General features: G+C 40.4%; 1 protein-coding gene across 1 annotated transcript in view; it reads right to left on the reverse strand.

Moving 5' to 3' along the window:
* FANCI (FA complementation group I) overlaps positions 1-22,659 on the reverse strand; it is an 82,446-nt gene extending 59,787 nt beyond the window's left edge. Inside the window, exons 1-9 of the mRNA XM_002919565.4 lie at positions 22,060-22,659; positions 18,888-18,990; positions 8,304-8,376; positions 3,975-4,105; positions 3,384-3,540; positions 3,251-3,308; positions 2,601-2,642; positions 1,920-2,043; positions 1,373-1,458 (exon numbers count right to left, since the gene is read on the reverse strand). Coding sequence (XP_002919611.1) covers positions 1,373-1,458; positions 1,920-2,043; positions 2,601-2,642; positions 3,251-3,308; positions 3,384-3,540; positions 3,975-4,105; positions 8,304-8,376; positions 18,888-18,971 — 755 coding nt within the window. The 5' untranslated portion in view covers positions 18,972-18,990; positions 22,060-22,659. The remainder of the gene's footprint in view (positions 1-1,372; positions 1,459-1,919; positions 2,044-2,600; positions 2,643-3,250; positions 3,309-3,383; positions 3,541-3,974; positions 4,106-8,303; positions 8,377-18,887; positions 18,991-22,059) is intronic.
* Positions 22,660-23,245: the final 586 nt, after the last annotated feature.

Genomic DNA, 23,245 nt, shown 5'->3' on the forward strand with positions numbered 1-23,245 from the left:
GTTCTCAGTTAAATCCAATTCAACCAGGCTTCTGCCCCTCCCTACCCACTCCCCTCAATGCCATGTGACTATTCTTGCAAGGGTTACAAATGACCTCTATGTTGCCAAAACCAATAATCAAGTCCCATCTTAATTAACACCACAGCAGATATGACACAACTGACCACTTCTTTCTTGAAACACACTCTTCTCTTCTGGGGCATGGTCACTGAATTCTCCAATTTTTCTTTTTTTTGGCTGGCTCATCCTCCCTTTAAATGGTGGAATGACTCTGAGCTCAGTCTTGGGTTTCTTTTTCTTCACAATCTCCCTAGGATTCCCTATCCAATCCCATGGTTTTAGTTCTTTCCAGTCTCTTATCTTCAGTCCTGACCTCTCCCTCTAGCTCTAGACCGTCTACTTAATACCTCCAAATGGAATGCTAACAATACATCTCAAACTTAACATAGTTAAAACTGAGCTTGTTTTGTCCTACACCTGCTTTTCCATCAGTCCTTCCTAGCTCGGTATATAAGACCACCTTCTAATCAATTGCTCAAGCCACGTAACAAAAAGTTACCTTACGGTAGAAGTGGTAGGCTGCAATCAGATTAACAGCATGAGCTCTGAGCCAAGCTGCCCTGATCGAAATCTCAGCTCCACTGCTACATAACCTTGGGATATTCCTTAATTTCTCCGTGCCTCGGGTTCCACACGCATAAAGTAGAGGCAAAACAGGGATGTTGTGAGGTTTAAGTGCTTAGAACAGCACCTGGCACAGGTAAACACTCTACAAATACTTGCTTTAGAAAAAATCTTTTTTCAGACATACCAAGCTGTGTCTGGCATTCATACTAACTATTCCACTAACTGAGAATGTTCTTTTCCCTGATCTACATATTGTGGTTCTTATCATTCCGGCTTCCGTTGAAGTAACACCCTCTCCAAGAGGTTTTCCCCGACTCCCCCACTCTAAAGTAGCTACATTGTCACTATCACGTCATCCATTTGAGTCATCTGCATAGCACTTTCTAATAGCTTTCTTATTTATTTTCTGTTCTCTTCTCACCAACATTTAAACTCTTTGAGAGCAGGGACCTTGTCTGACTGGTTCATCATTATAGTCCCAAGGCCAAATAGTATCTGGTACAGAGTAGAAACTTCATCAACAGCTTATAAACTTGCAAATTACGTGACAATTTCTGCTATGCTCCTGGAGAGCTGTAGATGAGGGAGGTGAAGAGGCTGCTTTAGTACTGAGCAGCTCAGAGAGGACTAGGAAGTTCTGGGCTAAGATGAAGGTAGGGACTCAAAGGCTAAATAACAAGGAAGTAAAACACACATAAGAAGGGCATCTGTCAAAATCATTTTATTTCTGTACTATATTACTCACTCATCACCACTCTGTTCCTCATTGTGCTGCTTATCTAGCTCATTGAAGAAAGTTATGATTCCTTCCAAAGCCCTCCTTCTGCTTCCCTGAAAAAAAACACAAAATAGGTAAGTCTCCCCATAAGAGCAAGATCACCAAGTTGAACTTAAAGTACTTTTCAGCTTAGAGGATTCTCAAATATGAACCTACATAGGTAAATTACAACCTAAAATCACACTAAGCATTTACAGAAGACTTTTTCATGTTGAGACTGAGTTTGAAATGCATCTTAGTGTCAGACTTAAGTTAAAGGCCCGACAGTCCACCCTTTTTTGAGATCTTTATCCCTTCTGCTACCCCCCTCCCCCACACACAGAATGTGGGAGTACAAGAGTCATGTATGTTTTCCTAGGCTGAGGAGCATGACCCTTTTACCCATCATATCATCAGACATGAAATGAAAGCATCTATGCCCTAGTATGTAAATCAAGGGTATGAATAAGCTGAATGGCCCTACCTGATCATTCCACTAGAGTTTAAAAAACATATATTTATTTTTTATTTATACCTTTGAGGAGAGAACCAGAAGCTGATAGACCAGAGGTGGTATTTCTTGAAGATTCAACTTGGAGAACATCCTCAACACTTTTTCCACCACAAACTCCACCTCTTCTGCAGTCAGAGGGACATCCCTGTGGATCAAAGACTCTCAAGGCCAGAGCTATGGGCTAATTTGGGAGATATTAGAATATTATAACTGCCTCCTGGTCTTTTATCTGAGAGAGAAACTTAAAGGGGGCCAAAAGCTTTACACAAGTGAAGTCATATTGGGAAAAAATCATAGTTATACTTTAAATAAGCAATTATAGTAAAAAAAAAAAAAAGAAAAAAGAAAAAGAAGGGAGGGGCGCCTGGGTGGCGTAGTTGTTAAGCGTCTGCCTTCGGCTCAGGGCGTGATCCCAGCGTTCTGGGATCGAGCCCCACATCAGGCTCCTCCGCTGGGAGCCTGCTTCTTCCTCTCCCACTCCCCCCTGCTTGTGTTCCCTCTCTCCCTGGCTGTTTCTGTCAAATTAATAAATAAAATCTTTAAAAAAAAAAAAAAAAGAAGGGGGAAAATCCTGTAACAGAAAAGAGAGGTACCAATACTCTTACTCGGGGGAGAGCAGTGTTTGAGGTTGCTAAATTTCAATTTCTAGCAGTCAAGTTCAGACAGCAGGGTAAAACGAGAAAAGGGAATAATGATGCTTACTTGAACATGGAGGTGAGCTGGATTACATATTGCTGATCCCATCTGGTTAAAGAAAATGACAAAGAATATGAAAGTTTATCTTAATTTAACTTATTTGCATATTACTATGTAAAATTAATAAGGAAGGAAAAAAATTAACGCCATTTCAAGTTTGATTTGGTACTACTGGAAAACAAGATCAAAGAATCAATGTTGACTAGTTGACTAGTACTTAACTGTGTTAAGATGAACAGTCAAGTAAATATAGTCTTAGAACAGAAAATATAGGGGCGCCTGGGGTGGCACAGCGGTTAAGCGTCTGCCTTCGGCTCAGGGCGTGATCCCGGCATTATGGGATCGAGCTCCACATCAGGCTCCTTCGCTATGAGCCTGCTTCTTCCTCTCCCACTCCCCCTGCTTGTGTTCCCTCTCTCACTGGCTGTCTCTATCTCTGTCAAATAAATAAAAACTTAAAAAAAAAAAAAGAACAGAAAATATAGTAAATAATCTCTCAAAAATTCATCGTGGACTACATAAATGGTTTTACAGTTGTATATTACAAACAAAACAACAGACTAAAGACTTAGTGACACAAATTCCTGAAACAGACAGTAATCCTTTTTTTGGCCACTTGTGCGTCTGCGAAAGTGCTACACGTTAGTAAGACTCACCGGCCAGAACACAGGGTGTTAATCAACTGCTTCTTACATTCTTCCCCGCTCAGTGCACCTAGAAATGCAAAATACACTGAGAAATAAATTTGATTAACTAGCAAAAAAGCCACTAAAATTGGAAGAAAATTACCTTTTCCATAAGCCAGATTTTCCTTATTGGCAACGAGGGCACTGAGAATAATGGGTAATAACTCCAAAGACTTTCCATTTGTTAAGCTGCCCTCTTTGATAGCACCAATAAACTCCTTGGCTAATTCAACCAGTAATGATCCTGGAAAATTGTGAGCCTAAACATTCATGGGATAAGGAAAATGTTAAGCAGAAATCTAGATGTTCGGTATCTCTTTTCACAAATAGTGTCTCTTGCTGAATTAATAGTAATAGCACTGAAACCCAGAACTAGTACTATAAGGGATCCTGGAAATCGTCTGCTCTAGTACAAACTTATAATTGTAAAAGATTTCAAAGGTCAGGATCCTCCATCAGTTCTCCAATGTTTTCAAATACTCTTCAAAGATATCAGATGTCCACAGTATCAGAAATTAACATAAACATGGGTTTATGGCCCATCCATCATCTATTTTGTTTTTTAACATTAGTTCTTATTGATAAGTAGGAACTATGCTAGATTTGGCACATTTAAGTTTACACTCCCTCAACAAACTACAAACCCCCGGCCCCAAATCTACCCAAAACCAAAAAATTTTGTTTTCCATCTTACCTCTAGCATTAGTAATCCTATGATCTCAGACGCTACTTCTTTCTGCAAATCCCCTGATTCCACTAAGTGGATACAACAAACGTATATCTTAAGTCTCCTAAGAGCTCCAGCTTCCTCAGAGCAGGGGGAACCTTATTGTTTTAACGAGCGGTACAGAAACAAAGAAAGAATAAAGGAAGAAATCTTAAAAAGCTGAAGAGCAAACAGGAAAAACAAACAACATTACAGTTTAATATAGAAGTAGAATTATCAAACTACTGATTACTATAATGTTTAGAACAGCAATATTTAGGAGCTTTACAAAAGCACATAAATTAGGCAGATGACTGAAATGTCATTTTTTCTTCTTCCACCTACATCATTAATTTTTAAAACAAGTTCATAGTGCAAATGTAGAAATACCTTCTATTATACCTTAGAGCCTTTTCAGGTCCAATAACCCAAATTAAATGTCTTTAACATATTCCACTTCAAAATATAACTGAGTCATGTCAGCAGGAACGGCAGAATAATAACGACCTCAGAAAATCCTTTCCTGGGGCTCCTGGGTGGCACAGCGGTTAGGCGTCTGCCTTCTGCTCAGGGCGTGATCCCGGCGTTACGGGATCGAGCCCCACATCAGGCTCCTCCACTGGGAGCCTGCTTCTTCCTCTCCCACTCCCCCTGCTTGTGTTCCCTCTCTCACTGGCTGTCTCTATCTCTGTCAAATAAATAAAATAAAATCTTTAAAAAAAAAAAAAAAAAGAAAATCCTTTCCTCCATAAAAGCAGTAAGAAAACTGACAAAAATAATGAAAACCATCAAGAACAACAATCCTGGGAGAGGGGAATGGTATCTGATTGCCAGAGTTCCCACAAAATATCATTTAAAACGTCCCAAGAGTATGGCCCATATACAGCAAAAAAGAGAATAGAAACTGTCCTTGACAGAGCCTAGATGTTAAATTACTAGACAAAGATTTTAAATTTTCAGTATGTTCAAAGAAGGAAACGATGCCTAAAGAACTAAAGGAAATGTCTCACAAATAAAGACTATCAATAAAGAGACAGAAATTGTAAATAAGTAGGGGCACCTGGGTGGCTTAGTTGATTGAGCATCTGACTCGATTTCAGCTCAGGTCATGATCTCAGGGTCATGAGATCGAGCCCTTTGTCAGGCTCTGAGCAGCGTGGAGTCGGCTTGAGGATTCTCTCCTTCTGCCTGCCCCACCCCGCCCCCACTCAGTGCACATGCTCACTTGCTCTCTCTCAAACATGAAAAAAAATTGTAAATAATAAATAAAAACTCAAATTGAAAAGAACAATAATTGAGCTGAAAAATCCACAATAAAGTCTCAACAGGAGATCTGACCTGGTGGAAGAAAGAACCAGAGAACTCAAAGATAGAGGAACTGAGATTATCCAGTCTGAGGGACAGAAAGAAAGAAGAAACATGAACAGAGCCTCAAAGACCTGTGGGATATCATCATGAGTGCTAACACAGACATAATGAAAGTCCCAAAAGACAGAAAGGGGCAAAAAGAAGACCTAATGGCCAAAAACTTCCCAATTTTAATGAACACTAATTTGCACATTTAAGAAACTCAGTAAGTTCCAATGATAAACAAAAGAGAAGTACACCTTGACATACAATAGCAAACAGTCAAAATCAAAGACATCTCATCATAACAAAGGCCATATGTGAAAAATCCACTACATCATACCCAATTATTAAGATTGAAAGCATTTCCATAAAACATGAAAAATACAAGGATGCCCACTTTTACCACTTCTATTCAAGATAGTATTGGAATTCTAGACAGAGTAATTACTGGATTTAGGGCCACTGAACTGTACCCTTAAAAGTCAAAGACAAAGAGAACCTTAAAAGCAATAAGAGAGAAGCAAATCATCTGGGAAACAGATATTCAATAAAATTAATAGCTGCATTCTCATCAAAAAGAAAACAAAAACAACAACAACAACAAAAACCCAACATTGAAAGACAGAAGGAAATGGGATAACATAGTCAAAATGCTGAAAGGACTGTCAGCCAAGAATTCTACAACCAGAAAAACTATTCTTCAAAAATCAAGAAGAGGGGCACTTGGGTGGCTCAGTTGGTTAAGTATCTGCCTTCAGCTCAGGTCATGATCCCGGAGTCCTGGGATCAGCCCCATGTTGGGCTCCCTGCTCAGCAAGGAGCCTGCTTCTGCCTCTGCCCCCCTCCACACCCACCCCACCCCTCCGCTTGAGTGCTCTCTCAGATGAATAAAATCTTAAAAAAAAAAAAAAAAGCATTCAGTTTGAAAAACAAGTAAAATTATCCCTATTCATAAATGACATAATCTTGTTTATAGAAAAACCTCAATTAGCCACAAAAAAATAAATTATCAGAGAGCAGCACCTGGCTGGCTCAGTTGGAGGAACATGCAACTCTCGATCTCAGTCAGGGTTGTGAGCTCAAGTCCCATGTTAGGTGTAGAGATGACCTTTTTTTTTAAAAAAGATTTTATTTATTTATCTGACAGAGAGAAAGTACACAAGCAGGGGGAGTGGCAGGCAGAGGAAGAGGGAGAAGCAGACTCCCCGCTGAGCAGGGAGCCTGATGCAGGGCTCTATCCCAGGGTCCCAGGATCATGACCCGAGCTGAAGGCAGATGCTTAACTGACTGAGCCACCCAGGTGCCCCTTTTGAGATTACTTAAAAATAAAATCTTATCTCAGGGTCCTGAGATTGAGCTCTTCATGCATCCAGCTCAGCACAAACTGTGGAGCCTGCTTTAGATTCTCTCTCTCTCCCTCTGCCCACCCCCTCACCTGCTCGTTCTCTCCCTCTCTCCAAATAAATAAATTTTAAAATAAAATCCTAAAAAAAGGCTACTGCATTTCTACATACTAGCAATGAACAATTAGAGGACTAAATTAAGAAAATTCCATTTACAATAGCATCAAAAAATAGAATACTTAGGAATAAATTTAAGAAAAGTATGTATAAGACTTGTATTCTGAAGACTATAAAATATCAGTGAAAGAAATAAAGAGAACCTAAGCAAACGGAAAGACATTCCATGTTCATGTAATGGAAGACTTATGCTAAGATAGCAATACTTCTCAAATTCATATACAGATTCAACACAATCCTTACTAAAACACCAGCTTCCTTTTTTTTTTTCAGAAATTGACAAGCTGATCTTAAAATTCATATGGAAACACAAGGGACCCTGAATATCCAAAATAATCCTAAAAAAGAAAAACAAAGTTGGAGGACTCAAACTTCCCAATTTGAAAATTTTCTATAACATTGTAGTAATCGACCGTGTGGTGCTGACATAAGGAGACATATAGATTAAGGGACTAGAACTGTGAGTCTAGGTACACATTTATGGGCAACTGATTTTCAGCAAGAGTGCTACTAAATACAAGATGAAGCTGGACTCCTACCTCATACCTTATACAAAAATAAAACGGATCAAAGATCTAAATGTAAAAGCTAAGGCTATAAAACTCTGAAAAGAAAACATAGGTTTAAATCTTCATGACTGGACTAAGCAATGGTTTTCTTAGATAAAACACTCAAAGCACAAGCTGTAAGAAAACAAAATGAACATCAAAAAACTTTGTGCTTCAAAGCATACTGTCAAAAAAGTGAAAAAAACCCAGAATGGGAGAAAATCTTTGCAAATCGTAAGAGATAGGTATCTAGAACATATAAAGATTATAACTCAATAATAAAAAGACAACCCAATTTTTAAAGGTGCAAATGATCTGAATAGCTAGTTCTCCAAAGAAGATATACAAATGGCTAGTAAGCACATGAAGGGATGCTTGACATCATCAACCATCAGGGAAATGCAAATCAAAACAGTGAGAGACCACTTCACACTCCCTAGTATGGCTACAATGAAAAAGGCAGTAGCAAGTGTTGACAAGGATATGGAGAAATCATCACCCTCACTCAGTGCTGGTGGGAAAGTAACACAGAAGTCAACCAAGATATTCCAAGTCATTAAACCCCAGAACTCATCTGCCCCTTGTTAGGCACAGGTTAAGTACTAAACGTTGCTGTTCTCCACAATTTTAAAAGCGCAAGTAAAGTACATTTTATGAAATGCATCCTTTATAGGCCCCCAAACCAGCGATACAATCTCAAGTACCTACTTCAATCCCCTTAAGTAAAATTACTTGAGTCCACAAGACAGGAGACTGCTGCTTTAGTTGATTTTATAAAATCCCCGTAACACAGAAAAGTCTCAGTGTGGCTTCGAACAGTAAGCAAAGCAGCAATATGTACCCAAAGTAAATAAATCTACTAACCAACCCAGGCGCGTAGAAGTGGCACGAATTATTACCTTTGAAGATGGCTCGCAGGAGTGCTCCGGCAGCTCTTCCTTTCACTGCCTGGTTCTGAAGGAGATTAGCCAACTGCAATCAAAGAAAGAAAAAGCTACAAGTTTCTGGCAACAATTTCTCTACCGCAAGGACCTAAATTCCCAGTATGAATCATCTGTCAGGTTCATACCCTTCAGAGACTTCAGGTATCATAAATATCATTGATTTAGATAGAGGAGGGTAGAATTTAACATGACGCTGGGCTGTGAAGACTGAAATTTATTTGTATCTTCATTCTACAATTGTCTAAGTACAACAGAACTTACCGAAGGGAAAAGAGCATAGTGATAGGATACTTTTTTTTTTTTTTAATCAGTCTTGCTCCTCATGTAAAGAATGGCTTGTGGGAGACTTAAGAGTGAAATAGGGATACGTTAGGAGACTGCTATAGTACTCAAAAGTGAGAGATGATAGTGGCCTAGCCCAAATAGCAGGGGAGATATTACTGGTTGAACTGTGCCCCCCCCCCAAATTCATGTTGGAGTTCTGACCCCCAGGACCTCAGAATGTGACCTTATCTGAAAACAGAGCTGTTGCAAATGTAATTAGTTAAGTTGAGGTCATTACGGTTGGTGCAAAAGACTCCTTCTAGGAAGGGGAATCCCGGACACAGAGCCATACACAACAAGTGTGCCCTGTGAAAATGAAAGCAGAGAGCAGGGTGACAGAAGCTCAGGAACGCCAAAGACTGTCAGCAAACCACCGGAGGCTAGGTGAGATTCTCACAGCCTCAAAGAAACCAACACTGCCAGCACTTTGATCTTGGACTTCGAATCTCTAGAACTATAAAAATAAATTTTGATTGTTTAAGCTACTCCGTTTGTAGTACTTTTATAATCAGCAGCCCTGGCAAACTAATAAAGAAGTTGAAGAAAAGTAGATTGAAGACAAATTTGAGAGCTCGAATTAACAGGACTTTGCTGTGGTCTGAATGTTTATGTCCCCCCACAAATTCATATGCTGGAGTCCTAGTGCCCGATGTGATAGTATTTGGAGGTGGGAACTTTGGAGATGATTAGGTCATGAGGGCAGAACTCTCATGAATGGGATTAGTCCCCTTATAAGAGATCCCACAGAGCTCCCTAGCCCCTTCCACCGTGTGAGAATACAACATGAAGTCTACAACCCATAAGAGGGCCTTCATCTGACCACACTGGCACTCTCATCTCCAACTTCTAGCCTCCAGAACCATGAGAAATAAATGTTCATTTATAAGCCACCCAGTCTGCCATATTTTCTTTCAGCAGCCTGAACAGACTGAGACAGACTTCCTCATGGTTTAGAAGTGAAAATGGTGTGATGACTAAGAAAAAGAAATCAAGGACGACTCTTCCATTTCCGGCTTAAGCAACTAACTGGGTAGATAGTGGTATCAGCCACTGACATGGTGAAAACTTGGTATTAAGTATGTAAATCTCCCACAGGGTTTGTAAAAACAAATTGCAAGGCCCCAGTTTTTGATTTAGCAAACCGATGTGGCACTCAGAACCACTACTCTCAAGATACCAAGTGGAAATGCCAAGTAGTCAACTGGATATGCCAAAATGGAGCTCGAGAAGAAAGAGTTCGATGGGAACATATGAGATCATTCGGGGGGGATGTAAAGAGAGGAGAATCACCAACATTCAAGGATTAAAAAGAGAAGCAGCACCCAGCAAAAACTGAGGTGAGGTTGACAATATCCAGAGAAATGAGTGTCACAGAAGCCAAGACAAATAAAACAGTGAATTTGTTCTCTCCCACAACTACACGTGCCTGGTCTTTCTGATTGGAGTCCGTATCTCCCTTCTTAAATACATAATAAGGAAGTACTTGACTGTTCCACCTGGAACCTCCAGCAGAATACTCAGCCCTTGACACAGCCCTCAGAGTAGGGTAGTTCTCAACCAGGGCTGATTCTGTCCCTCCCCCACCCCCCAGACTACACTGGACAATGCCTGGAGACATTTTCAGTTGTCATAACTAGAAGGGTACAACGATCTGCTGATGTAGACGACCAGGGACACTGCTAAAACCTCCTACAAGGCACAGGATGGCACTCAACAAAGAATTATCCAGTCCAAAATGTGAACAGTGCTAAGGCTGAGAAACCCCGACTCTTTTAAAACTTTTATTCTCATTTTATTTTAATTCCTTTTTTAACTTCTATTTTTTTTAAAGATTTTATTTATTTATTTGACAGAGAGAGAGGCAGCGCTAGAGGGAACACAAGCAAGAGGAGTGGGAGAGGGAGAAGAAGGCTTCCCGCTGAGCAGGGAGCCCAATGTGGGGCTTGATCCCAGGACCCTGGGATCACACCGAGTTGAAGGCAGACGTTTAATGACTGAGCCACCCAGGCGCCCCTTAACTTCTGTTTTTTAAATAAAATAATACATCACAAATTTTTAATTCATATTTGGCCTTTCAAAAGAAACAGAAAAAAATTCTGTAGATTTTCCAACGTCATTTCTAAAATTTTGGGTTTTTTTTTTCCTGTTTAACTTAAATTCAATTAATCACCATGTAATATATTATTGGTTTCAGAGGTAGAGGTCAGTGATTCATCTTATGTAATACCCAGTGCTCATTACATCATGTGCCCTCCTTAATGCCCATCACCCAATTTTTAAAAGTGCATTTTAAAACACAAAAGTAGACGAAATAAGATTATGTATCCTTGTTGTTTTGGAAGGCTTTAAAATTTCTCTTTTAATTGGTAGACTGAAACTATCAAGTTAATGGCACAGTCCAGATACAAACTTTTTTTTCCCCAAATAGAACAGTCCTCATTTTGTAATTTCTTCATGATCCCACTGTGTTTACACATTCCCGGTCAGAACACAGGTGATACTGTGTCCTTCTCATAGTATCACACCTGGAGGCATGTGATGTCCATCTATCCCTCACTGGTAATATTAATTCTTGTCACTCAGTCCAGTGTCTTGCTTGATTTTTCTACTTTATAATCACAACCAGTGAGCAGTCTGTAGGGAGACACTCTGGCCACGCACACATCCTGCTCCTCATCTAGTTCCCCTGCCTGATGGAAAAGCCCAGCAACAACTACCATTACCAAGTCATCAAAATTAGTAGCACCAGAAATGACACAGATATCATGAGCCCAGTGATACAATATACTGAAAAAGGCAAGGCGCCATTTCTGGGGTCCTTCTATCAGGAATGAATGACCTCAGTCCAATCATGAGACACACCAGACAGGCACCAACAGAGGGACATTCAGCAAAATAACTGATCAATACTCTTCAGGGTTATCAAGATCATGAGAAACAAAGATAGACTGAGGAACTGTTGCAAACTGCAGAAGATTAGGGAAAAATAACAAGTGCAATGTACTATGCTGAGTGGGATTCTTGGGGGAAAAATGACATCAGTGGAAAAACTGCCATTATAGAGTTTGAATAGGGTCTTTAGGTTTGCTAACGGTATTGTACCCATGTTAATTTCTCGATTCTTAAAATTCTCACTAAGGCTATGTAAGATGTTATGGGAGGGATACACAGGCATTCTTTGTATTATTTTACAACTTTTCTGTAAGTCTAAAAGTAACTCAAAATAAAAAGAAAAAAAAATCTCCCAGGATTTAGCATCCACCGGTTTCTTGCCTGATCCAACCTTCATCATGACAGCTGCAAAATGATGATTTTCTAATGCTAGCACAGTAAGCAAGAGACCTTCCTTCTCTCCCTTTAGTTATCAGCTTGGAGTCACAGATTTATTTTTCAGTGGCTTATAATTCATAACTGAACTTAATTATTTTGATGTTCTAATGGCCCCAGATGTAGGTGATGGAAGCCCCTCCGAGCTAGCTCACATGTCCTGTGACAGACCCTCATCATTTTTTCTTACTTTCTGGCCTAGCAAGATGTTCCAGGCTCATCTTGTATCTACCATGTCCACTCTTGAAATGAACCATTTCTCCGAAAAGCCCTGGTTCCTTTTAGGGAGGAATGATTATTAGAGACTGAAGATCTAAGTCCTGACCATGCTTGTTACTACTGTGGCATCTTTGTTGCCACACCTTAGCTCTTTCAGCGAACAGAGCTAAAATAATATATACGCGTGTACATGCAAATACATACAAATACACGTATGTGGAGATATGCACAAACATACACATATGGGAGAAGTCATTAAGTTTATATCAACAATTTCTAATTTATCCCCAGAAGGTTCTTTCTTGCCTTCCTATATCCTGTATTTGTCCCTTCTACCACAGTAAAAATGCTGACTCCCAAAGTCAATACATTTACTCATTTGCTGAGCCCTGCAATACATCTGCAGTCATTTCAGAATTGCTTTGCCCATATTACTACATTAAATAATCCTATTGAAAAAGTTCATGGTTCATTTGTATTTCTCCTTTCAATCCTCTGCCCAAGACTGAGGGTATATAGTCAAAACTTAGATTAATTCTTTTTTTCTCTCTACCTCCCCACCTTCAGTATGGTTATAGAATTCTTCAGGAGTTTCTTTCTTGTAAGGATACACAGATATATGTATGCTTTATTGCCCTTCTTTCTTATAGAAAAGGTGGAATAATACACAATTTTCATTTTGCCTTTTTAACTTAGCATCTCCTGGAAATCACTATCAGTACATAGTGAACTTCATTCTTTTTCACGGATTCAAAGGACAACCCTGTGCACGATACAATTTCCTACTGTTGGAGGAAGCTCTTTAGGGTATGCCTAGAAGTGGCATGAGTGGGTTGAGGGGAAATGTATTTAAGTAGTTTTGTTAGCATCAAATTCTAATCATGGTCTTACCATCTCTGCATTCCTACCAGCAATGTATGAGTGACTGTTTCCCCAATCTCACCAAGAGTGTATAGACACGGTGCTCATTTTTTTTCTACTCTGACAAATAAGAAATAGTAGCTACTTCATTTTAATTTGTATTTCTCTTATGACTGGAGCATCTTTTCTTATGTTTACAGCCATTTTTATGTCTTTTTGTGATTATCCTCTTCATTCCTTTTGCTCTTTTTCTATGGGATTTTTGGCCTCCCCCATCCAATTATTATTATTTACGAATTAGGGATATTAATCCTTTATCTGTGGTACATTGCAAATACCTTCTCCCAATCTGTCATTTCTGTTTTGATTCTATGTATGGTGTTTTTAGTCATGTAAATTTTACTTATATGTAGGTAAATTTATCAATCTTTTAGTGTAACTAGATTTTGAGTCCTAGAAAAGCCTTCTCTCACTGAAATTAAAAAGAGGAATCTCAACCGTTTTCTTCTAAAATTTTAATTTTTTAAAAAGATTTTGAAAGAGAGATCACACACACAAGGGGGGACAAGGAAGGGGAGGGACAAGCAGACTCCCCACTGAGCACAGAGCCAGAAAGGGAGGGGGCGGGGCTTGATCCTCGGACCCTGAGATCATGACCTGAGGTGAAATCAGGCGCTTAACCAACTGAGTCACCCAGGCACCCTAAACTTTTTTTTTTTTAATTTAGACCCGATTCATGCGGAGCTTATTCTTGAACAGTACATGAAGAATAAATCTAATTTCATCTGTTTTTTTCTAAATGGCTATCTAGTTGTCCCAACACCATTTATTAAATATAATCTTTGCCCCAATTATTTGGAATACCACTTTATCATATACTAAATTTTATATGTAGTTGGGTCTATTTTGAGACTTTGTTATTCCATTATCTGTTCTTCTCTTCATGTACCAATATCATACTGAATTAGAGAGGATTTTTGGTACATTCAGTAACTGGTAGGGCTGGCCCTTCCTCAGAGATCCGTTTCAGTGTTTTCCTAGCTATTCTTGCCTATTTTTCTATATGAACGTTTCTACTATGTGTATGAAATGCTATTGGTTTTTACATAATTTTATATTCTGCTACCTTGATGACTTCTTGTCGTAGATGGTTTGATCACAGATTCTTTAGAGTTTCCCAGGTATACTAGTATGACATCTGCAAAGACAATGGTTTTATATCTTTTTTTCCTGTTCTTATGCCTTTCATTGTTTTCTCTAGTTTAACTGCATTGGCTAACAGACCAGGACAACATTAAATCGCAATGGAAAGAGTGTGCATGCTGCCTGGTTCCTGGTCTCAGTGGTCTCATTACCATGCCTCTAGGGTTTCCCATTAAGATGCTGACTCTAGGATTTATACATACATTTTATCATGTTAAGGAAATAGGCACCCACTCCTATTTTCTCAAAGAGTTTTTATCAGGAATGGGTGAATTTTGTCAGAGGCTTTCTTAACTTATGAAGATAATCAACAGGGTCTTTGGAGTAATATACTTTTTTTTTTTTTAAGATTTTATTTATTTATTTGACAGAGATAGAGACAGCCAGTGAGAGAGGGAACACAAGCAGGGGGAGTGGGAGAGGAAGAAGCAGGCTCATAGTGGAGGAGCCTCATGTGGGGCTCGATCCCATAACGCCGGGATCACGCCCTGAGCCGAAGGCAGACGCTTAACCGTTGTGCCACCCAGGCGCCCCAAGTAATATACTTTCTAACACTGAACCAACTTTGTATTTCTGGCATAAACGCCACTTGGTCATGATATATTTTCATCTGGTATTGGAATCTGTTCCCTAGTATTTAAGATTTTTGCATCAATATTCATAACTGAAAATACCCTTTGATTTTCTTTTTCTATGTTCTTTAAGATTTTATTTGTGAGAGGAGCACCTGGGTGGCACAGCGGTTAAGCGTCTGCCTTCAGCTCAGGGCGTGATCCCGGCGTTATGGGATCGAGCCCCACATCAGGCTCCTCCACTAGGAGCCTGCTTCTTCCTCTCCCACTCCCCCTGCTTGTGTTCCNGAGAGAGAGAGAGCAGCAGGTGGAGGGAGAAGCAGGCTCCCCGGTGAGCAAGGAGCGCAATGAGGGACTCGATCCCAGGACCCTGGGATCATGACCTGAGCCGAAGGCAGATGCCCAACCGACTGAGCCACCCAGGCGTCCTATATGCTATCTTTATCAGGTTTAGGGTATCAATGTTATGTTTTATAAAAGCATCCAGAAGTTTTTCCCTACGTATGTACATTTTTTTGTATTATATATGCTGTCAAAAAATGCTGTAGCATTGAGACTATTTCTAACCTCTGATTTCTAAGAGTTTGGTAGAAGTCTCCTGTGAAATTATCCGGGCCTGGTGTTTCTGTGTGAATTAACTGCTCAGCTCTTTTTCTTCTATGTAAATTGGTCTGGTTAAGGTTTCCATCTCAAATTGGATCAATTTTTTTAAACTTTATGTTCTTAATTATCCATTTCCTCTAGATTTTCAAATTTATTTGAATAAATGTATACAAAGCAGTCTTAGTATTTTTGACATTTTCTCTTTATTAATAGTTATTTCTGGGGCACCTGGGTGGCTCAACTGGTTAAGTGTCTGACTTCAGCTCAGGTCACGATCTCTCAGGGTCCTGGGATCAAGCCCCACCTTGGGCTCTGGGAGGAGTCTGCTTGTCCTTCTCCCTCTGCCCCTCCCCCTGCTCATGCTCTCTCTCAAATAAATAAAAATCTTTTAGAAAAAGGTTATTTCCCCCTTCTCATTCCTTATTTTGTATATTTGTGTTTACATTACTTTTTTTTTTTTTTAAAGATTTTATTTATTCATTCGACAGAGATAGAGACAGCCAGCGAGAGAGGGAACACAAGCAGGGGGAGTGGGAGAGGAAGAAGCAGGCTCATAGCAGAGGAGCCTGATGTGGGGCTCGATCCCAGAACGCCGGGATCACGCCCTGAGCCGAAGGCAGACGCCTAACCGCTGTGCCACCCAGGCGCCCCTACATTACTTTCTTGATTAGATAATAGTTTTATTTTTTTCAAAGAATCACGATTTGGATGTATTAACTTGATCTACTGGTTTTCTATTCTCTACTTGATTAGTTTCCACTTTTATTTTAGTTTCTTCTTTATGTCTTTCGTTTACTGCTCTTTCAAAAATTTAATTCATTTACTTCTTCTTAGTTGATTTAGGTGATTTTTAAAAGCATTCCACAGACTGATATGTACTGTTCTCATTATTTTTTTAGAAATCTTGTAATTTCTGTTAGTATATTCCTTTTTATCAAAAAGTTGTTTAGAAGGTATTTTATTTCCAGATAGAAAAACCTTTTTGGGGTACCTGGATGGCTCAGTCAATTAAGTATCAGATCTTGATTTGGCTCAGATCATGATCTCAGGACTGGGGATCAAGCCCTGCATCAGGCTCCACACTACATGGGGAATCTACTTAAGATTCTTTCTCTCCCTCTGCCCCTCCTCTCTCTCTCTCTCTCTCTCTCTCAAACAAAACACCTTTTTATTTTTTATTTCATTTCTCATTTCTAGTTTTTACTGAGTTGTGATCAAAGAGGGTGTTTTATATATTTCTACCTTATGGGACCTATCAATATTTTCTTTGTGCTCTAGTTAGGACACAATCTATTTTTGTGAACATTTTACATGTTTAAAAAAATACACACACACACACGTATATATTTCTTTAAAGATCTATTTTTTTAAGTAATCTCTATGCTCATTGCGGGGGGTCAGACTCACAACCCCAAGATCAAGAGCTGCACACTCTACTGAGCCAGCCAGGCACCCCAAAGATATATTCTCTTATTAAAGTATTCTCCACATATTTTAAATACTCTTCATATTTTCCATCTCTTTACAATCTTTGGTTTAGGTATCCTGAGGTCTGTATTCTACTTTCACTAATTTCCTCTTTAGCAGTGTTTAGTCTACTGTTAACTATCAAGGTTTTCATTTCTACAAGTTTTCTGATTGTTTTCCAAATCTATCCCTTCTTACTTTATGGATTCTACTTCTTCACTGACATATTTGAATATGTTAAAAAAATCACATTAAATATTTGTGTGANCCACATATTTTAAATACTCTTCATATTTTCCATCTCTTTACAATCTTTGCTTTGTTTAGGTATCCTGAGGTCTGTATTCTACTTTCACTAATTTCCTCTTTAGCAGTGTTTAGTCTACTGTTAACTATCAAGGTTTTCATTTCTACAAGTTTTCTGATTGTTTTCCAAATCTATCCCTTCTTACTTTATGGATTCTACTTCTTCACTGACATATTTGAATATGTTAAAAAAATCACATTAAATATTTGTGTGAAATATAAAGTCCCTTTTAGATTCCTCTAGTCTCTCTAAATCTTCAAATGTGAATTTTCCCATTGCTAGATATGTCAGTCTGTCTTGCCACAGACTTCTTTATGTGTTTTATACTTTCTTATTTTAAGCACATCTTCTTTGGACATTTTATTAAATAAACTGAATGTATATATTGTTGGAATACTTAAATTTGTAGAAGAGATAAAAAATGACTAATACACTGGTCAACAGAACCAAGATACACAAAGATCTTGATGGAGTGAAATGAATTTTAAAAGACAATTAACAGATATAAATGTAAAATTTTGTATACGAGTCCTAAAAACTACAGAAATTCAGAGATGAAGGAAATAGCCTATAATCAACATGTGCAAAAATGAGTTGGGGTGTCCATATTGGTGAAGGAACATTGCTAAATTTACTCAGTATCTATTAGCTATTAGATGGTTTACATGCATTAACTCATTTCATCTTTACAAAAACCAAGCCAGAATCAGAGAAGTAATTCACAGCATCTATTTATATTGTCAATTTTGTTCTATTTCTTAGTTTTACTTATAATGTTAAAGCCTCTTCACACTCCTTTTGGAAGCATATAAATTCTAAATATAAATTCTAAATCAATAACATTAATTAAAGCTGGTTTTAACCGAATTTTAAACGCCTCTAGAAAGATTCCAGCTAAAACTCATGCAATGGGCTGCTTCAAAAAGGTGCCACAAAAGCAATCCTGCGTAATTAAAAACAAACCAACCAACCAAAAACAGAGCCATAGCCCATCCCTACATCAATTCCCAATTAGTGTCACATATTAACAGAGATTACAAGCTAGATTATACCTAGCTCCAATGACCACAACACAAGCATGCAAAAATTCCTTTAAAAACCTAACACTCGAAGTCTTAACTTGTTCAGACATATATACTAATGTTTAAGGTTAAATGTTAAGCAGGGAGTCCTTTCCATGCAGGAATCTGAATAAGCTGAGATCACTTACAGAAAAAGGGAAGTATATCAGGAGAGTAAGAAGATTCAAGTAATAACTTAAAAATATTTTACTGCTTATAAATTTATCTTCTTTAAGGGAAAATATTAATAAAGGAGTGTCAATAAGCAAAATGCCTCACATCAGTAATTATAGTCTGGATATCATCTTCAAATAGGATTGTTTGAAGAACCTTAAAAGTACATTAATTTGTTTATATACATACAGTTGCATAAATGTTTAAATATTATATAGTTGTAGACAAACGTTGTCTATTTCTTGTCTACTTCTCTTCCTCTTCCCCATTTCTTTACATCTGAGTTATTATCAAATACATCCTTGTCTCCTAAAGAGAGTGGAGGTAGACGAAGTGGCAGAATAACTTTTCTAACACGTCCTTGGAATTTGTCATCATGCTTAACATTTGGTTTTAGCAGAACATGCTTCCTAATACTCACATCATCTTCTTTCAGGGTTTGAAGAAATTCCTGCAGTCTATCTGCTGTTTTTTCTGCTGCTAAAGATATTATTTTCTGGTCCATTGTTGCACATACCAGGGAACTGTAAGGGAAAGAGTCAGAGCTGGATGAAACTTCCAGAAGTAAACAAGATTGATTATTTTCTTTCCCTGTTAACTATTTCATACATATTATAGACGAGGTACACAGTAGGCACTCATTAGTATGAGTAGGTGATTCTTATCCAAAATAATCTGGAGAACTTCCTGGAATTTCCATATTAGAAACTCGTATTTTTTTTTTTTAAAGATTTTATTTATTTATTTGACAGAGAGAGAGACAGCCAGCAAGACAGGGAACACAAGCAGGGGGAGTGGGAGAGAAAGAAGCAGGCTCCCAGCGGAGGAGCCTGATGCGGGGATCCATCCCAGAATGCCGGGATCACGCCCTGAGCCAAAGGCAGACGCTTAATGACTGAGCCACCCAGGCGCCCCTANAGGGATCCATCCCAGAATGCCCGGATCACGCCCTGAGCCAAAGGCAGATGCTTAATGACTGAGCCACCCAGGCGCCCCTAGAAACTTGTATTCTAAGCAAGCAGTTTCAAAAGTTTTGCCCGCATTTTTATGTATTTTTTTAGCATCTACATAGCACACTGCCTAGAACAAAGCTGCCACATAATAGTATATCAAATAACTATAAACATATACACAAGAACATGTATTATAAACTTATAATATTTGATAGACAAATAAATCAGCAACACTGTAAATGCAAAATGCCAATTAAATGGTATAGAAACGGCGCCGCCTGGGTGGCTCAGTTGGTTAAGCTCAGGTCATGATTCCAGGGTCCTGAGATGAAGCCCTGCATCAGCAACTTGCTCAGCGGGGAGTCTGCTTCTCCCTCTGCCCCTCCCCCTGCCGCTTGCGCTCACACGCTCTTTAAAAAATGAACATTTTTTAAAAATGGTATAAAAACAAATGAGAAGCTAACAAGACTAATTAAATAAATGTGTGCCCAGAGGTCAAGAAGGCTTCCCAGCAGAGGGCTTGAATTGGAAGTTAGATAAAATAACCAGATGGGATACTTTATACACTACTGGGAAGGAGAATGTCATGAACAAAGGCTTTCATATGAGAATTTGAAAAACCTGTTTAGGGAAAAATGAGGGACAGAGGTACGAAGTTCAAGTAGGGGAGCAATGAGTATGAAGGCTAGAAAGATAGGCTGGGAATAAACTGTGCAAGATTTTTTTTTTTTTAATATTTTATTTTTAAGTAATCTCTACACGCAAGGTGGGGCTCGAACTCACAACCCCAAGATCAAGCGTCGCATGCTCTACCAACTGATCCAGCCAGGTGCCCCTAAACTGTGCAAGATCTTAAATGCCAGATTAAGGGATTTAGATTTTATTCTGTAAATAACAACCAAAATTTTTGGAGCAAAAGAAAATCTGCCTGATTCAGATTCTGCCTGTTTCAGACTAAACAAGTGTTTGAGCAAACGATCTGGCATCAACACCTAAAGTGGGGGAGAGAGTAAGGACAAAGAGCAGAGACTAGAAAGTTATGGAGGGCTATTTTAGTGATGGACACAAAGGTCTGTGTTAGGGTGGTGACTCTGCGGTGTGGAAAGGAAGAGATGAAACGCAAGACTGTTGGGAGGCAGGATTGAGCAAGGAGCTATGGGAGTATTACTGGAAGGGAAATGTAGACTAGTACAAAGACGACCTGCTGCCCCTCCTGTATTTCNTGTTAGGGTGGTGACTCTGCGGTGTGGAAAGGAAGAGATGAAACGCAAGACTGTTGGGAGGCAGGATTGAGCGAGCAGCTATGGAAGTATTACCGGAAGGGAAATGTAGACTAGTACAAAGACGACCTGCTGCCCCTCCTGTATTTCTTGTTTCCCATCCCCATAAAATGTACCATCCTCCACTCAGCTACTGAAACCAGAAGCCTGGACAACATTCTTAATAATTTCACCTTCATCCTTCACATCCACTGCAAGTCCTGGCAATGTCACCCCTAAACATCTCTCAAATCTGTCTACTTCTCAGATCCACTACTGCCACATCACTCCACGGNCTGGCAATGTCACCCCTAAACATCTCTCAAATCTGTCTACTTCTCAGATCCACTACTGCCACATCACTCCACAGCCACCACCATCTCTCACCTGAACTACTACAAAAGCTTTCTAACTTGTCCCCAGGCAGCAACTAAAGCAATCGTTTTGAAACACAAACCAGATTACGCGTCTTACACTCCTTCCACCTTCATCCTCACCTTAAAACTCTTCCAAGCCTTTCCCCTGCTTTCCTGTCAGTCCAATATCCATAAGTCAGGATAAAAAATTCCTGCAGGTTCTGGCCCGCACCTAAATCCCCTTCATCAGTATATACTCCAGCCACAGTGAATTGCTTTCAGTCCTTCCAACCCCCAAGTTCTCCTGCCACAGGCTCTTACACTTGACTTTCAGTCTAGAATTTCTATACATACCCCTCCTTTCATCCCCTGCCCCCCAATCTTTTAATTCCTACAAGTACTTCAGATCTCAGCTCAATCTACACTTCCCCAGGAGCTCAGTTTAGGTTAAACACTCCCCTATTTTTTATTTAGAAAGAAAGAGAGCGAGCGAGCAGGGGGAGAGGGAGAGTATCTCAAGCTGACCATCCGCTGAGCCCTACCAGGGCTCCATCTTATGACCCCGAGATCATGACCTGAGCAGAAACAGACTGAGCCACGCAGGCGCCCCTAAATACTCCCCTATTATACACTTTCAAGGCAACAGTAATTTCTCTTACCTTCACTACACCTTTAACAGGACATTTGTAATTACTAGATTAAGGACTGTATCTTCCACTTGACTAAAACTCCATGAGGACGGGGCGAGGGGTTGGGGGGCGGCATGTCTGGTTTGTTTAACCACCGAACCTCCAGTACTTAATCACAGTACCTCCCTTGTAATAGGTGCCCAATAACTACTTGCTGAAAAAATGAATTACTGAACTCTCTACAATGAATGAATGGCAAGCCCCTGGGCCTAGCCCTTTACATTCATTACCAGCTCCAGACCCCAAGATCCCATGCTCTTAATTACTACCCCACCCTCGTCAAGGCCTGGGCGGGGAGGGGGGAGGGCAGAGAAAACGCACAAAGGAGATACTGACCACGAGAGACGAGCACCCAGAAGCGGAACAAGCTGAAATCTATCTCACCAGGTGCATTTGCTAAATTCAGCCGAAAAACCAGAGACGAAGAACTACCAGGCGAGTGCGAGGCGCGCAGCACCTTTCGTCCAGAGGCTCTGAGAATAGCACGGCTCCGGGACGGGAAACGCCCGGGTTTTGGCGCCGGGGCTCCCCCGAGAGCAACACGTAAACACAAACTTGGAAGCGCGGCGGCTGGCGATGCGGGCCGTGACCGGGCCAGACGTGAAACGGGATTAGATGTCTCAGACGCAGGAGCTGAACCCTGACGGAGAGAAGACTCCACCAGGAGGGCGGAGAGTGTAGCCCGCGCGGGAGGAGGGAGCTGCGGAAACCCAAGGACGCGGCGGCAGACAGGCCAGTGAAGACACCAGAACGCCAGCTCGCAACAGCAGTCCTCCCAGACCCGCTCCCTCCCTCTGGCGCTGAGTCCCTGCGCCCGGGCAGCGAGCGAAGCCGCTCCGCACCGTTACCTCGGCCTCACCGCCACAACAACTTATAAAAAGCCCGCTCAACCGCACGCCGCCGCACTTCCGTCACGGGACACAACAGGCCCCGCCCCCGCGGCTTATTTCCGCTGTCCGGGCGCACGCGCATGGGGTGTACCATTAAGGCAGAGGGGCCGGGAGTCCTCGGACGTTTCCACTCCCATCACGGGGAGGCGCCGCAGGTGAACTCGCATTCGGGACCGCAGAGAGCATGCGCAGTGTTGCCTGAATGTCCCTGGAGCGTGGTGTTGACTCATTAACACCAATCGGTTCCTGTTAGGGAAAGAGTGAGCGCGAGATGGGCAGGATCAAGGGACCTATAGGTCTTTGCATTGGAAGCACCTGCAAGGCAGATGAAGGTGTCCCACTCCTCGTGCTAGGGGAGGTGCCACTAACCCCCAAGATGTAAGTCCCACCAGGCCAGGGAGCTTTTTGTTCTTCCCCCTGCAAAACCTCAGCATTTAGCACGTAGCCTCGCAAAGCAGTAGACGCTCAGTAAATGTTTGTTAATTGCACAACCTACAGTAGAGCAAAGAGCAATGGGGGGGACAGATCTAGAGTCTTATTTTAGGTTGAAGGAACAGCTTGGGCAAAGGGCCTGAGAGCAACAAGCACGCAAACAAGCCCCTGATTAGTTCAGGAGGTGAAGGTACTTGGGG

Source organism: Ailuropoda melanoleuca, chromosome 9 (genome assembly GCF_002007445.2).
Source record: "Ailuropoda melanoleuca isolate Jingjing chromosome 9, ASM200744v2, whole genome shotgun sequence".
NCBI lineage: Eukaryota > Metazoa > Chordata > Mammalia > Carnivora > Ursidae > Ailuropoda > Ailuropoda melanoleuca.